The sequence below is a fragment of the Rissa tridactyla genome, chromosome 2, assembly GCF_028500815.1.
Source record: "Rissa tridactyla isolate bRisTri1 chromosome 2, bRisTri1.patW.cur.20221130, whole genome shotgun sequence".
In the NCBI taxonomy this organism is placed as follows: Eukaryota; Metazoa; Chordata; class Aves; order Charadriiformes; family Laridae; genus Rissa; species Rissa tridactyla.
Window position 1 is genome coordinate 38,016,173 of NC_071467.1, and position 17,765 is coordinate 38,033,937.

Consider the following 17,765-nt stretch of genomic DNA (forward strand, 5'->3'; position numbering starts at 1 on the left):
TAGCAAGTTGTATTTTTGTCTTTTCCTATTTTCAGAGGAAACAAGTCTTCATGCCTTCAAACCGGCAGGGGCCACCGAATATCTACTTAGTGTGCAAATGGGTCAATTTGCCTCATCCATAAAGGAGACAGATGAAGTATAAAAGCTGTTAAGAATATTTATACCACCATATTACTGTTGTGTTAACTTCATACAAGTTACTCTTTCTTAATGTTAATTTTCTGGATGTTTTATTTCATTCATGAACATTGTGGTGGTGATAACTAGCTGTGTGATCCCTTATAGCACTCTAATACAATCATTCTGTTTAGTCCCCCTCATGGAGAAGCAAAGCCTGGTTCAAGCACTCTTCCACCTGTGAAATCAAAGACAAGCTTCATTGAAGCAGACAAATACTTCCTACCGTTTGAATTGGCGTGCCAGTCAAAGTGCCCCAGGATTGTCAGTACATCTCTAGATTGTTTACAGGTTTGTATGAAGATGAGCTTTAACCGTCAATTCTGTCTTTAACTATCACATTCTGTTGGTTTGGAGGGGAAGTACAGTTGTGTGTAAGAAATAATGTCATTGTTTTGCTGTTACTGCATATGTATTGCCACAGTTACATATTTGGGTCAGTTTTATTATGTTAGTGTACAACTACCTATTTTCATGTGTATATCTATGTGTTGAACTAACACAGCAGGTGTAGCATTATCAAATTCTTTTTATGCTATTTATAATTGCAGTAAAACATTTTCAATTTGAGATGCCTAGTCTGTCAAAACTTGTAGGCTCCTGTAATGTTTTCAAAACAAATTCTACAGCATGGAATTTAGCCATTTGCTTCTACTGAACAGTGAACTCAATTAATACATTTACATTCACAGGCACGTGCATGCCTGACATGCTGTTGCACTATGATGCCTTGCTACTCCATGTATTTTTTAAGTAGGTGGGCCATGGAGAGTTACGAATACTCTCATGCCTGAAGTGTTTGAAAGAGGATTTTGTTAATTTTGTAATAAATTCTATTTCAAAGTATTGAAGACCGAGAGAGAGAGGGATAATAGAACACTTAAAATCGGAAAACTAGCAAGCAGGTTAAATAGAAAGCATTCGCAGCTGGTTTGTCTGGTGTTAAAAGCATTCGTGTGCTGACTACATATGAAGAATTGTGTGATGTGAGTTTTTAGAGTCCTGTTTGTTTTAAAACATCAAGTGATGAACAAAAGCTTTAATGTTAAGCTTGCTGACAACTTTGTATTGCAGTTGCTGAGTGAAAACTGAATAAATCTTGAGGACATTTAAAAAAAACCCTTCATGTCCTATGAGACTTGGGGTAAAATGTACTGGTTTAATTGTTCTGTGCAAGTTAGAGCTATCAAGTGAATTTAATTATTATAACAAAAGTCTGACTTATTTTTTAAGCTTTTTAATGTGGTTTTTTTTTTCTCCTCTCCAGAAACTTATAGCATATGGGCACTTGACAGGGAATGCTCCAGACAGTACAGCTCCAGGCAAAAAATTAATTGATAGAATTATCGAGACAATATGTGGCTGTTTTCAAGGCCCTCAAACAGATGAAGGGGTTCAGCTACAAATAATAAAGGTAATGTGATTAATACTTCCAGTATTTATGGTGGTGACAGCAGGAAGAGGTTCATGGCCTCAGAGTTCAAAAGCAGAAGTGTTTAATTTGTAGATGTACTGGTAATTTTAAAATATTTTCTTGATCCTGTTTGTTTGAGATGGAAGCTCCCTGCCTTATGCTCCTTCCCCTACTGTCTCCCATTGCCTCTTGAGTGAATTCATGGTTGTGACCTGAAGTCCTGTGCACAGACCACTGGGTGAGATTTCATTCACAGCAGACCTGTGGAGCTCTCTAATTGTGAGAAACTATTATCAAATATTCCTGCACTCCCAGTGGGGAAGGTGGTAATTAAGCAGCAGATTTTTAAAAACATTTTGGAATTATTTTATGAAATGCAATTAGACCTGACAGTCAGGCGTTACCATGGTAGCTTTGTGCTGCTTTGTCATAGACTTTTGCTTGAAGGAGGTCTAGGGTTTCTTTCCATAGCTTATGTAAACATGTCACGAAGAGTTTGTACAAATAAGTGTTTCTGGGTAACTTCAGCATTTTTCTGATTGCACTCATTAGTTACGGGTATTTATTACGGGGAAATTATTATGCCACCTAAGAGAAGTTAGCCACCTAGTGGAAATACCATACCATACTCCTGTAAGACTAGTCTTTTAATGATTGTGATGATGAGCAATAGTGAAGAATACAATTATAGTTAGTTATGAGGAATGAAGTGTTTGTTACCTCCTATTCTTCTATATACATGTCATGAAGTGTTGACATTTCTTGCAGATTGTGTTTATTTGTTTTACTGCAAAGAAGGTACTTTGTTCTACTCCTTTTCATAGCTCAAATCTTCCTTTTTCTTGACACTCCACTTCTCCAGCAGATAGTTGTTACAAATGTTGGTTTATGCTGCCATTGTCTAGATTTGTTGTGTTGTTTTGCCCAAGCGTTTAAGACATTTTTCATGTTGCAAAGGGAAATTTTTGTTGATTTAGACTTTCAGTGGATGCAACAGTTGTATCTCCCTCTCACTGTAATACTTTCTCTCCGAATGCTTTCTTATTCTGATCCTCTCAGCCCTTGGTCAGGATGTTAACAAGTTAACCTCTTGCCTGAAAGGGGGTATCCGAGCTGAAATTCCTTCTGTCCAAGAAAACAGTGGAGAAAGTAAATTTTTCAACAATTGTAAAATGTGTTAAGTGTGTAAGTTCATTTAGTGCCTCCTTCTTTTGTCTGTTTAGACTTAGCTAATTGCCGTGTTATAATGCCTGGGAATGTGGAGAGTACTGTTTTGAATTTGACTCCGTGTTTGTCCAATACACTGGACACTACAAAAAGCATCAAAATTAGAAATCATCGTAGCAAAGACCAGAATTTTTGACTTCTTGTGCAGGAATAATGAAACTGCCAAGTCTCTTAAGCTTCGTAACTTCAGTTCTGGGCTGAGTGTGGACCCTGCTTCTCCCGTATGATTTGAAGGATGGATCATGTGTCTTTTCAGGCTCTTCTGTGGTCCTGGTGATTAGTACATTCTCTGAAAAATTTTAGTTCCATCAGGGGGATAGAAGGCAGGGGACCTGGGTCTCCTGCTTTCTGTGTTGGCACTCCCAGACTGTTGTTCAGAACATGAGCAGTGTTCCCGCGGGGCAGCTGCGTCACCACCACCACAGTAAAGTCTGAGAACCTTTGATCACTCAGATACTTTCCTCCCTGGAGGGTTATCTCAGTTCTCCACGCTGAATGGACAGCCCTCACGTAGCGTGCTGCCCCCAGCCTAACGTCTGGGAGCTGGTGTTGGGTAAGAGTTCACACGCAGTGCTGTTTGCTAGGTAGTTACTAGTTGGCTTTCCGGTAGTGGAGTCATTTTAAGCAGGTTCCCAACAACCAGTGCTGCTTAGGCATTCTGAAAATAGCTTCCTGCTGACTGCCAAGGAAATAATCTTGCTGAGACTGAGGAGTGTGATTTGTCTCTTTTTAGGTATCTAAGCTTAGAGGTGTGTCTGGTGGTAATTCTAACAGGGTGGCCGATTTAACTTTTCTGCCCCTTTTTCTGCTTGCATGTTCTCATCTCTGTAATCCCCTTGTTCTTCATCTGGAGGCTCCGTGATGAACCAGATGGGGAAGTTGCCCTTTTCCTTCCTTCCTCTTGTAGTTTAGTTTTATTCGGTATAATTTTGATGGGACGCCATGCAAATTTTTGTTCAGTTGTTACGGTGGGGATTGCTGGGGCAGAAAGTCAGTCAGTCATTACGCTACTGCTGCCATTAAAAATTGTTTATTCAAATTACTTTTGAAACAGTCTCTGTTGATTGAACCGTTTTGCCTTCAGGCTTGCTCTGCTAGGGCTACTGTGGCATTTGTGGTCTGTGTGTGCAAACTTCCTGTTGACACCTGCATAGTTTTAGTTGAAGTTCTTGTTTACATTTCTGTTTGGCCTTTTTGCCCCTGAATAGGGATGGGACCATGAGATTAACTGTTTATCCTCATCTGTGTTTGGCAAAGAAAAATCTTTGTGTGTGCTTGATAGCTGTAGTTGAATGTGACTGCTTTCTGAGTCTTCCATGTGCAATAGACTGTTGATAGGTCGACTCCTGTATGTGTCTTCTTACAACTAGTCATGCTGTCAGTATGACTGGTGGCCATGGAAGAAGGAAAGTTGAATCAAACACTGCTTGCACAAGTCACCTTTTGAAACTAACTAAAAATAGAGGACGACTCATTGTTGATTACAGAATGGGAAGACTGTAAAAGCTAATTAGTTCTGAGGAATAAGGAGAATTATGATAGGTTTGAAAGAATGATAACAAAACTTGTATGAAAACAGATTCCAAATTGAGAAGACTCTTAGAAAAAACTTCTTCAATTCCATATCCTGTTGCGTTTCAGTAGTGTCGAATGCTATCTTAGTAACTTAATTATCTACGATATCATGTAGTAGTGTGGTTGTTCTTTCCTATAAAAAGATTGTAGAAAGCTGAATTCCTCCTGCTGAGATGAAAAGGAGCTATGGATTATGGAATGATTTGAGAATTGAAATAACAATGCAGGAGGTTTTATTTCTGAATATTTGTATTTTCAGGCTTTCATCTTAAGTTAATGGCTGGGAATGGTTACTTAACCTGAAAGTGCTATCCTATCATTTGGAATTTTATTTTTTTAGAGAAGGATTACATTTTCAGAGTTGGACATGAAATACTTCTGTTTTGCAAAATACACATCCGTTTAATTCCATATTAGATTCCAATTCATTTTGAACATCTATCTTTCCAGTGATAAAACTAAATATAGCTTTATATTCTTATATAATTTATATTCTTTATATTCCCCTCCATAGGAGAAACTGGAGCATAGTTTTGTTCTTTCTGCAGTCTCCACAGTCATAGTCCTTCAGTGTGTTTCACGGCATTTTCAAGACCACATGCTTATGAATATGGATTATTTTTTCTTAAAATTGATTTAAGTAGAAAAAAATACTAGTTTTAAGCAAATAGTAAGTGTTAATTCATGATCCATTATTACTGAAATCTGGTGTAGAATCTAGGATATGACATGTTGATTTAAAACACTGTCTTGACTGTGAAATCATGCTGCAAGGAAGCACAATATTTTTTTCTATTTTTCATACCCTTACAGTGTATTTCCATAGCTATTCAAAGTTGGTAAACTAAGTTAGGTAAACAAGTCTTTTAAAGCTGTGGTAAATATATAACATAAGTTGCTAACTTGGAAATGGTAAAAAGCAGGAGATAACCTTATCACTCAAAAAGAAAATGTTGCTTGGAGAAGTGTATTACTGCATTGTGTATGATTTATTGTGGGTGTCACTCGTTGAAAAATGATTTATTGGTGAAAGTTATTTGATGTGTATTTTGTTTTGTGGTTTAAGGACTTAAGTCTCCTGCACTTTTCCAAAAGTCAGTCCATAGTAACACATTATTTTGTTGTAAGTTAATGTGGGGACTTCAAGTTGACTTTTAAAAAAAAAAAGTTATTAAAAATAACCCTATAGTTCTTCTCAAAGAAAATGGAATTATGTGGTTCCAGTAGCTAATACACTAGAGAGAGGGGTTAGGGCCACTGTCTCAAGTAGTCAGGAGTTCCCAGGCAACTGAGTTACAAGTATTTTACTCAAAGTAAGCCTGTGTTGAACAGATCACGGCTGTACTGTCATAAATCTTCCAAAGATAAGATGATCAGAGTTGGCTGAGAAAAAAATTACCCTGTGTTGAAAACTCGGCTTCCTAGCAAGTGTATACGTAGGTGCATCCGCCTCTTGTGTGTTCTTAAATCGTTTTCCTGGTTGTAGTTACTTTCTTTCACCGTAACCATTCTGTTCTTGCAGAATATTCAGTGTGAGAGGAGTGAAAAATTTACAGGTACAGATAGATGCTGCATGTTTTTATTAGAGAATTAATGTTAATTTAGTTCATTTTTTAAACTACATTTGTTTTGCCTCACAAATCGCGATGCTTCCTGTACTGTTCTAATACATTCTTTTTACATAATAGGGAATAATAAAGGGAAAAATAAATAAGCAAACATGCTCCAGGCTAAAAGAAAAAAATAGTATGGATGTCATACAGAGATTTGATAATCTGTAACTCAATAACCGATCCTGAAGATTTTTCTCCTTTTGCAAACCTATCTGGTAGTTGTTTATAAAAATGAGTAAGGTTTATTTATAGTAACTAGGTAGAGGCACAGAACAATAGGGTCTCTCTCAAATACAGAACAATAGGTGTGGGTGACTAAGGAAAGCCTAAGGAAACAGTCTCACAGTCAGGATGATAGCCAGTAGTTTCAGGGCAAGGAAAGCTTGTTGGCTGTTGGTGCTTTGTGACAAGGAAAACTTGAGTGGAAGGAGCCGAAGTGTAATGAGGTAGTGCTAACAGTGTTTTTACAAAGGTTTCCTTCTGTGCCTAAAGAACAGCAAAGGGGAGGTGTACAGTGAAGTAATCATCTCTCCTTAGCTCACACTGGATGAAAACAGATGAGCTAAGCGTGACCAGAGGGAGTGGGAAGTCAACTGCAAAAAGCCTTGAGCAGCGAATCTTTGCCATGATAGAAAAGAGCAACCTAATGCTGTGACTCCGTAGTTGGTAGAGCCATTGCTGTAGCTCGCTGTTCTGACCTCTGTAGAGAGGCACTTTCCTGTCCTGGCTTTGCTCCCAGATGTTGTCCTATCCCATCCTTTGTCCTGGCATGCATTTAATACTCTGAATCAAGTAACTTTTAAAACAAACAAACAAACCCCCAAACACCGTAAAACCACATGTGGGGTTTTTTTGTTCTGTTTTAATTGTATTAATGTGTTGCTGTTAAGATAGCACAGGTGACTTCATGCCCCAGAGCTGTTGCAAAGTAAGCAGTAAGAGTATGGCTGGGAGGATGGCAGAGCTTTTGTTGTTCCATCTCTCAAGGACGTGCATTGCTGTGTAGCAGTTTTGGGATTTTGTGTAATCCTGTTTAACTGGGGACTGTGGCTGAGGTGGTTGCCTTCGACTTATCTCTGTCTCCCCTGTCTTCCTCCTTGCATTAGACCTAGTAGCTGTTTGGCCTCAGAGTAAGGTCGGGGAGTAATCTGACAAAAACTGATAAAGTGAGAAAGGGAAGGATTAGTTTTCTAACATCTGAGTTGACGAGGGTTTCAGAGGAGCAGGACTGCTGCTCCTCATCGTAACCTGTGGTTTCTTGGGGTTAGCTGTCACTCCAGTTGTGGTAATGATGAACTCTGTTCTGGAAAAGAATGAAGTGATGTTGTTTAGGGCATGCTGTCAAATTGAGCCCTAAATGGAAGCTGCCAAGAGGGAAGGATGTTGTCAGAAAGTAATTGTAAAATACTTCCTGTCTCATGTTCATCCTCATACTTCTGCTGGATTGTGATAGTAGAGTAAGAGAAATGGCATTGAGACATGAAGTAAGGATGACTAATAGGCCAAGGATGGCTCCAAATTGGAAGGAACATGGAAGATATTAGCAAAAGATCACAGTTAAAAATGTTTATCAAATGCATTATCAGTTTACAAACATGTGTAGTGTTGGGTAGAGTTTGTTGTCTCTAGTGCCTGAGAAGAAAAGAAACCCAAAGAAGTGACTGTCAGCACCTCTGTAGCCAAGTTGAACTCTTTAAAGTTAGGTAACTGCAAGGAGATGCCCTGCTGGAAAGACTGTTTTCTCAGTCTGCATAGAAGATGTAATTAGTCAGTGAATTTGGATTAGTATGTTAAGGAGGTATGTCGGGGGGTGTGTGTAAACATTTCTTCGCCTCCACACCGCCTTGTCAGGTGGTGTGAAAAGAACCAAGCTCTATTAGTCATAACAAGTATACTGAAGAGACTTGGGAAATTCAGGCTGTTACGCCAATTAAAACAAAAGAGCACACAACCCATTTATAGCCTTGTCACCTTTTTCTACTAGCAGGCATTTTCTCCTATTACTAAAAGTTGGGGGGAAAAAAAAGAAGACTTCACTGAACTGAGATGGAAGTTAAAATTGGACTTGCAAATATCAAATTCTTAGTCACGGGAATTTAACAAGGAGACAGTGTGTGACACAAAGGAGTAACTTTATGAATGATATAGCTAGAATAAAAGAGATGGAGACTTCATACCCCTGCCAGTTTTTGTTAGTGTCCTAAATGGTAGGCAGTAAGAGACCCTATCTTCCAAGTGAGAAATTGTAGGTGGTTCTTAAACTGACATATTGTGTGTGTCTCAGTGTTATCTTTTGGAATTGGGTGAAAGAAATCTTAAATAAATCTAAATACTTACTGTATTGGGCCCAAACAGTAGTGCTTTGGAAAATATTTTTTTCTTTTAATTTTTAATAAAAATGCTTCTAGTGGGTATTTAAGCAGTACTACTTTGTGGTGTGAGATGCTATTTAGTGGTTATGCAGATAAGAATATATACTTTCCAGTAAGAAATGTCAGTACAGTCATCCATAAATGTACCTCCCTATGTCCACTGGTGAGAGAACTGAGGCACCACAGGTAGAATAAGAAGGGACCTTAAGCATACTGCTTATCTAGGAATAGAATTCAAGTCTCTTTAGCAACAGCTCAGCAGGGTGGGTCTTTGATTTTCTTTTTCCTGTTAAGCTGTACAGTAATTTTTAAAGGGTTTGAGTGAGCAATAGATAGTCTTTCTCCACTTGTTTGTGCCACGTGTGGACAGAGGTGCTGACAATATCAGTAAGAGAAATGAGGCATGGTTTGATGAGTGAATTACACACACTTAAAATAACTTTTGTTTGTAACTGTGATAAACTTAAAAAACTGTGATCTTTTCCAGTGCTTATGGCTCTTTCTTACTTACTGTAAACGTCTCATTAAATCATGAACTCTATCAAAGTCTTTAATGCATAAAATTCCCTGATTTCTTCTGTTGGAATACAGTGTTCAGAATAAACATGTTTGTTCTATTGTGGACCAAGCTCTTCCCCTTTCTTTCCACTCTCCAACATGCACCTCTGACAGTGTCTTCACACCCTGTACTCAGTTTTCATCTGCTATTTCTGCTCTTTAATCCTGCCTGCCTCTGTCTCACATAAAAGACCATGTGTTCCTTACTTCTCTGTTACCTGATCTTTTAGAGGCTTATTAGCTTTTTTTTTTTTTGTAAAAAAAGAGAAGCAAATACTAACTCAAATTGTAGAAATTCACTTCTTTCTTTCCGAGACGGCAACACAATATTCTAGCATTATCTACTCAAAGAGTGTTTAGAAAGGGTAGCTGTTGCACTTAAACTGCCTAATATCATACTCAGTCGCTCTTCTTCCCATTTACATTCATTTGTAAAACAACTTCTGGACCCTTTGGATTGCTTTCCAGATTTCAACAGGTAGTCTGTTGTTCATGTTTTGTGTCTAGAAAATTCTAGTATGACTTTTATTAACTACCTGTCTGATAACTCCATTGGTTACTTCTTGCTCCTAGGTATGTTGATTAAAAACACTCTGAATTTAATATAACTGATATGTATGTCTGATGTTCTGATATGGCTACAAGAGAACATGGGAGAACTTAATTAAACTGCAGTTCAAGATACGTACTTAGTTATATTTTAAATGTATAAATTTTGATATTCATTTGCAAACCGTTTGATTGGCAAGAAAAGTTTTGACTGGAAAACATACATATATATGTGTGTTTATTTGTTTAGGCTTTGCTCACTGCAGTAACATCTCAACACATAGAAATCCACGAAGGAACAGTGCTACAAGCTGTAAGAACATGTTACAATATCTATCTAGCAAGCAAAAATCTCATAAATCAAACCACAGCCAAGGCCACTCTAACACAAATGCTGAATGTCATTTTTGCACGTATGGAAAATCAAGCCGTGAGTATCTCAGTATCTTTATATAGAAACTAGCTCTGAAAAGCAAACCAGATTGAGAGATTGGTTTTGTCATTATTATTAAAGCTTTTTGGCTTTCCTAACTTTTGAAAAAAAATAATAAATCAGATATCTTACATTGTTGTTTTTCTGTTTTGCACTCTGAAATAGGTGTGAAATGTATTTTGGGGGATGTTATATAGGATTTAAACTTCTTGTACTGGTCCTCTTTATTTAACGGATGTATTCAGCTTCAGTTTCTACTGTCAGGAGATGCCACACTACCTACATAAGAGTGCATATGGAGTACATTAGTGTTTGTGAAATGCTCCAATGTTGGAACTAATCCATGATTAAAACCCAAAAAAACCCCACCCAAACCAAAAAAACCTCTGCAGTCATGTAATCGTTTACATTTTTTAGCATCCTCATGTGTGGTAGTCACTAACAGATACTTAAATGTCACTGAAATTGCTATTGTGAGTTGTCAGCAGGGACCCCAGCATCTGCTCTGTGCCTTCGACTCCTGATAGTAAAGATCAATAAGGCAAAGTAATTGTCCTAATTCCTATTTAAAAAAAAAAACAAAACAAAACAAAAAATAAACAAAAAAAAACAAAACAAAACAAACAAAAAAAAAACACCCAAACAACAAGCAAACAAGGAAGCAGATGCCCAGATTTGAGAACTGGTTGAATTCCTAGCTACCTCTAGAAGTAATTCTGCCGTATTATTACAAACTTTAAGTTTTCTCTAAGAACATGTAGTACTTTCTTACTTTCCTCTTAGAAGCAACTGCATTGGTATGTGGTACCATCACAGTCAAAGATTCAGGAGACATCGTATTTATGATAAGTCATGGCAAAAGCCATACAGTACTCGAGTGCTTTGTGAAATCTGTGCAGTTGATAAGCAGTTCTGCTTGTTTTGCATACTCAGGGCAGTTATTTTAATATAATAGCTAACAAATGCTAGAAGGAATTATTTGAGCTGTAGTTTGAAAGGTAGTGTCTACTCAGGGCTCTGTAGCACCCCAGAAGATGCAGCATAGAAAGCTTTAAGGGGAAGAGTAAAGGGCTGAGATCAGAGCAGCCAAGATAAAAGTACAAAAAGTTACAGAACTTTTGGTAAACACTAGGCTCTGTGGGAATAGAAATCCAGTCCTTAGAGCATCGCCTCAAAGAACACCGTGCTTTGGTTTGACTTTAATGTCTGTTACCTTAATCCATTAGACAAGTTACAGAAATTCTTCCCTTTCCGGAGATTCCAGATCAAGGAACCATGAAACTAAAATGTCTTTATCTTAAGTATGATGATTTCTTCCTGAGTATCTGTCTTCTGTAGTGTTTTGGAAATGCTGCTCTTTTCAATTTTAACTCCCGTTTTTGGTTTTCCCCCGGGTGTTTAGTCAGTTTTGTTTTATTTTATTTTATTATTTTATTTTATTTTATTTTATTTTATTTTATTTTATTTTATTTTATTTTATTTTATTTTATTTTATTTTATTTTATTTTATTTTATTTTATTTTATTTATTTTCATTGTATTTTTATTGTATTATTATTGTATTTTTTATTTATTATATTTTATTTTATTAGTCTTTCCCTTACTGCCACGTGTTTGTAGGATGACAGAAGGCTTGTAAGTTCTCCAATGTTTTTCTCTTAGTGAGAGCTTTCAAAAAGGAAAATAAATCTGCCTTGATGTTTCTCCATGCAGTCCTTGTATATCGTCACGTCTACTGGCTGGACTTCCTTATGGGGCAGGCAGACAACTTTTGGTCTATACCATGTGTAGTTTAGTCATGCCCCTCTTCCAGAGTGAAGGTATGGTTAAGTGTAATGTGTGTAGCTGGAAAGAAGCCCTCTTGCAAGGGTTTATCCCGTGATACTAAAATTATTTATAATAATGCAAAGGATGCGTTTTCTTAATCTGTTACAGCTTTATGAAGGCCCTGTATAAGCAGAGACAATAGAGATCTCATGTTTATAAAAATAATGTATACCATATGTATACAGCTCATTGTTTTATTTTTATAGTGAAATTCTTGTGTGATTGGAATGTTTTTGTAGCTTCAGGAAGCCAAACAGATGGAAAAGGAAAGACACAGACAGCAGCATCATCTACAGCAGTCTCCAGTAAGCCACCATGAGCCTGAGTCACCTCAATTGAGACATATTCCAACACAGACTGATCAGCTGTCCAAAGAACATGAGAGAGAGCTCGATCACAGCACAAACGATGTGGACAAGAACCTTCAAGAAGATATAGAGGCAGAAAATGGATCTGATATTTCTAGTGCTGAAAATGAACAGACAGAAGCCGACCAAGCCACAGCAGCAGAAAGTAATCAGTGTGTATTTCTGTTTCATGGAGGGAGGGAAAAGGTCTGTAAAAAGAAAGGCTTGAGGATTGCCTCCCTGCCCCCCCCCCCCCAAATCTGGAGTCAGGCATATATTTTCAAATAGGTGACTAATGCAGAATGCCTTTTGTCCTTGTTACCACTGTTAAACTTTATCATGAGTATCCTAGTCACTCTAGCAAAGATTCCTCATTGCATCTATGTAATATTGTGACAGTTTTTGAAAATACTGTCTCAAAACTGGTAAGTCTTCTGTGTTTAATGTACATGAAAATACAAAAATTATGTCTTTTGTTGGCATAGGCCCATGGATTAATTACCATTTACAGGTTAAACACTGGAATGCTTATGTTCTGCAAATACTATTTTCAAAGCATCCAAACACAGATTATTTTTTTTAATGTATACTCTCCTATTAATAGATTTGTAATTGAATTTTTAAATACGAAATGCAAGTAAAATAGCGGCTTAATTTCCGAGTTTCTCACTAATATTTGTTTGGGTTTGTTTTTCTTTTTAAAGATCTTTCTAAAGCTGATGGAGGAACATATGATGGTGAAAGCAATGAGTGTGAAGAGAAGGCGCAAGAAATTGTTGAAAGTATTGTGCAGGAAATGGTGAACATAGTAGTTGGAGGTATTAATATCTGTCTAGCCAACAGTGACTGAATCTTGACACTAAGAATTATTTTGACACTTTTAAATATTTAACTAAAATACCTCGTTATTTTAATAACACTTACATGCTGAAGAAAACACTTTCAGTTGCCTGTGTATTACTTAACAGTGAAATGGACAAGATTTCATGCATTAATTTACACTATCTATGTTGGAGACTAATGTTCTTCTTGAAATACGAATTCTTATTCCTTTTTTTTTCTGTTTAGTTTCCACATAAACTCTTCACAAATGGGCCTGTCTCTGTAGTAGCAATGTAGTGCTACATTTTTCAGTTTGTTGGAAAGGGTATATCAAATCAGTGGCTTCCCCCCGCCCTCAGTATTGCTTGGAAACTTGGTAGAATGGTGAACCTGACAATGTAAAGTTATAAGTAATTTTTTTATTGTAATTTTCACTAGTGGGAATTAAGAATATTTGGATTTTTTTAGTTGTAAATTCTGCATTAAGCTCCTCCTTATGATACTTTTCTTATGATTGTTTTAGTATTTAAATGTTAGATTTAAAAGCCCTTTTTATTTTGCATTCTTATGTAACATTTGTTTATAATTATGACATCTTTTCTGATAGATGTGGAAGGGACTGCTGAAAGTGCAGGTGGTGATGGCACAATTGTAACATTAGAGGATGGCAGTGACAGTGAAAACATTCAGGCAAATGGAATTCCAGGGACTCCAATTTCTGTTGCTTACACACCATCTTTACCTGATGACAGATTATCTGTCTCTTCCAACGATACTCAGGTACAAGCAGTTATAAATTAGGAAATACTGAAAAAAGTCATGTTTTAAATGTTGCCCAACACTTGTACAAAGAGTGTTTAATATAATTCCATAAAACACGTTACTCAGATGAATTTCAAGTATTAAATCATGTTCTAAACATTATTCTATTTTAATGTGCTATTGAAATTACTTTTTTGTAAGTAAATTTTGCATGCGATGCCTTTTTTATCTTAGCACATTTTTAGCTGCCCCATAGAGTACACTGTTACAAGATTAGAGAACTTAGTTCCCTGTTTTTTGAAGTGCTCTTGAGAAACTGTAAAACTAGCATTAAATATATATAGTGAAAAATGTAGCCAATTACAGACATACCTGTATAATTTCAGTGCGCTCTTTTCAAATGATAAATAGAAATTTGAAGCCTGTAGCATGACATTGCTGCAGTGGTTTCAGATTAAAAGTTTCATGCCTGAGAGGATTTGATTTTCATTAACAAAAGGATGTGAAAATATACTCCATCTGTTGTATCGGATATCAGCATGTGTGCACTATCAACTGAAGTGTACTAAGCAATTTGGTTTGGGAATAACAGATTTTAAGCTTAAAAAGCTACAGTCACATATGCCATGCAAATAGAAGATTAACATTAAACATGTTGCTTATATAAGAAACAATACAGAATTGTGAGAAGTTAGTAATAGGGGTGATGATTGTACCATAGATATTTTACTGAATATATCTTGCCACAGATATGTAACTGCTCACATTCTGTTAAAATGTCAAAGTTTTTGGTTGTTTAATTTTTTAAACTAGTTATCTACTGAAAATGTCTGAAAGCAATTCACCGCAAGTTACCTTACTTAAACTTGACATACCTAATTTCGTGACAGTCATTAATTAATTCTGACTTTTACTGAAATGGCAATTTTTTTAGTGAGTTTGTCCATTTTAACTGGACTGCAGAATATTTTGTTTTGTTTTAGTTTAGTCTTGAGACCGTAAAGCTATAGTGAATTGGTTATATTTGTATAATATGTTAACTTCTTGTTGCTAGGAGGTGGGGATTTCCCTACACACCCTGCTAATGCAAAATGGAATACTGAAATATGTTAACTTCTTTAGGAATCTGGAAATTCTTCAGGACCTACCCCTGGTGCTAAGTTTTCCCACATTTTACAAAAGGATGCCTTCCTTGTATTCAGGTCACTGTGTAAACTCTCCATGAAGCCCCTGTCAGATGGACCGCCAGATCCAAAGTAAGCAGAATTAAGAATTCTCATAATGAATCTTTCCTATTTGAAAATAAAACCAAATTATTTCAATATTTTTTAAGAGTCCTCAGTTATTAAGAAAATAACAGTATGGTAAAAAGAACCTAGAAGCTTTGAAAAGGTACTTTTATGTTTTGTATGTTAAATGAAAGCAACTCCTTCTAAACATCTACCTGTTTAGAAGTTTCTTAACAATGCTTATGCTTCCTGTAGGTACATCCTGTTCTTCCCAATTGCTCTTTATAGTGCTTTTCAAGAGGGTTTATGAAGAAGGTCTTCAGGAATTTTTGGTCTCAGCTAATGTTGCTCTGCTTTTAAGTAATACCTATGTTTGTAACCATTGCTATTTATGCCCCACAACTTCTTACACCTTTTTTGTATTGGATATCCAGTACGCATACCTGACTCTAATTCACCTTAATATAACTTTGAGCTGGTACTGGTTATGAGAAATTAATGATATGGTGTTTCATTCTTTTGCTCAGGTTGGACACTTTTGACAGCCTCCTTAATCTAAACACAAATGTTTTTAAAACAAAGTTTGTCTTTGGCTGTTTTGGAAATCTTGTCCTGTGACTGAAGATACCATGTTTTCAATTTGACTCAGAGAATTGTTCATTGTAAACCAAAAGAGATATTCTCCTTTATAGATGGGTGCCAGTATTAGTTGTGAGTGTTGGCAAAGAGCTTTGCTTCTCCGATCTTGGATAGAATGTATATATACGGCTTGTTTTGCACATTAGGAACAATCAGTAATAATTTTCTAAGAGGGATGCTGTTTTGTTCCTAAGATATTAAAACTAGTATGACTTCTGGTGACAGTCAAAGGCCTAGTATTCTTCAAAATCAGACCTGTTCCAAGGTCTAACTTTTAAAGCAGGTAACTTTAAGACAGTTTAATTTAATTGCCGATATGTGTCGTGGTTTTAATAAGCTGAAAAAAAATAAGATTTAGTAGAAAGGGCTTTGAACCATTTTCAAATTGTTATCTAGCGATGCAGTATGGAAAGTCAGGACATTCAAGAATGACGATGGAGGCATGAGGTTTTTCCTCACTGTTTTTGAGAATTTGTCTTCCAGGAAATGCCATGGAAATCCTGTAGGTTTAGGCAGTTCTCTGAGACTGAGACCGTCCATTTATTGAAAGCTTTAATGGATTACCTCCCTGTGGAAGAGCAGCAATAGCTATTGAGGCACTTGGAGCATTTCATCTGAATCCATGGAGTCCTTGACGTTCGTATTGGAACTGATTAAGCTCTTCATATAGAACAAAATGGAGGAAACGGCATTTAGGGTGACAAGAATTAGCTGCAACGGCTTTCGAAGACGTCCTGTGTTTGGAGAAGTGCCTAGAATTTATTGGTGGTTCTGAGGCACTAATGGCTTTTTGAACTATTACAAACATGCTGTAATTGGGAGAGGAGGCGTAGGATATCTACAGCATTTTTTAAAAGTCTTGTCTGCCTCTTTAAAAATCATCTTTCCAGTAAAATTAGCTGTGAAGTCTTCAATGAGAATATTTTTAAATTTTAGGTAACTGGACATGGAGCTTTAGCCTGAGATCAAGGTTGTGCTTCCTGGGAACCTGCCTAATGTCTTTATCTCCCTTTTCCCTGGAATAAAATAAGATGGGAGAGAAATGTCTTGAAGGTTCACTTACTAGATTTTAGTCCTTAAACTTGTTTTAAATTAAGTGGGCTTTACACATCATACAGAATTGGTAAGGCCAGCAAGTTAGGACTTCAGTTATGAGCTGACACTTGCTGGAAGTAGGCAAGATTTAATATTTTATTTATAATAGAAATTAACTTCATAAATTCATACATTTCAAAGCAAAGTATGGTGTTGGCATGTGCTGTCCGCACACTTGATAGAACATGATGCAAAAGTCAAGCCTTTTGCATCAAAGGAGATTGTTATGTTGGGTTCCATGCAGCTGTGCAGTGTCCGGAGTCAGGCATTTTCTTGAAGAACTGGAGAGCTGTTCTGGGGCATTTACTTTGACCTGCAGCCCATTAGGAGGAACGGGAGGAAAAAATTCCTCACTCAGTTTGACTGGCTATGTTTTGCTTCTCAAAAGTGCCTTCAGGGAAAAAGTCTAAGCTTGGAATTATATTCTATGAGTTTGAAATGTTTGCAGATTGATTTGCCCTCCATCCTGCTTTGTTTGCCAGCATGCAGAAATCATTGAGTTTATTTGCAGCATACTTGTTATTAATTTGCATTTTTGGTTTTGGCTAGACTGGAATTACTTTTTCTCATTAAGCTCATATTTTTTGCAGTGTAGAGCAAATGTCCAGCTACTGTGTGTGTCAAGCGTTGACTTGAAGCGCTCCTTACCGTGCGTGGGCTGTACTGTATGAAAAATTTCTTGTCATTGTTCTGTATGTTTCATAACTGTCCTGTCAGTGGGTGGTCGTTCAATGAAAACTGTGGACTGTCTTCTTGGAAAGCCATTGGTGTCTATACCTGCTCTTCAGAAGAGCTATAGCCTTTTTCTGAGATAATCACAAGTGGGAAGGAGCATCAGGAGTCTGAGGAGAGAATGCCTTCACCCAGAATGCTATTTAAATTGCACTGTATTTGCATAGATGCAGATTACCTTTACACTTGTGTGTGTGTGTGTGTGGAGGTTTTTTGGCAGTTTTTTATTTTGTTTTTAAACATAAATAACAGCACTGTTCTGACGTGAGTTCTACCTTACTTCACTCGGTAAGAAGCATGATGTTACTGTGGAGCACTTGACAACACTGCAGTTGCCTGACTTTGCTATTGCCATGCTTAAAATAGGCATGTTATGTATCTTAGCTGCTCTTGGA

General features: G+C 36.8%; 1 protein-coding gene across 1 annotated transcript in view; it reads left to right on the forward strand.

Moving 5' to 3' along the window:
- Positions 1-17,765, forward strand: part of ARFGEF1 (ADP ribosylation factor guanine nucleotide exchange factor 1) — a 95,916-nt gene that overhangs the window by 35,590 nt on the left and 42,561 nt on the right. The window contains exons 3-9 of the mRNA XM_054192994.1: positions 312-468; positions 1,445-1,591; positions 9,736-9,915; positions 11,984-12,257; positions 12,796-12,909; positions 13,521-13,693; positions 14,798-14,931. Coding sequence (XP_054048969.1) covers positions 312-468; positions 1,445-1,591; positions 9,736-9,915; positions 11,984-12,257; positions 12,796-12,909; positions 13,521-13,693; positions 14,798-14,931 — 1,179 coding nt within the window. The remainder of the gene's footprint in view (positions 1-311; positions 469-1,444; positions 1,592-9,735; positions 9,916-11,983; positions 12,258-12,795; positions 12,910-13,520; positions 13,694-14,797; positions 14,932-17,765) is intronic.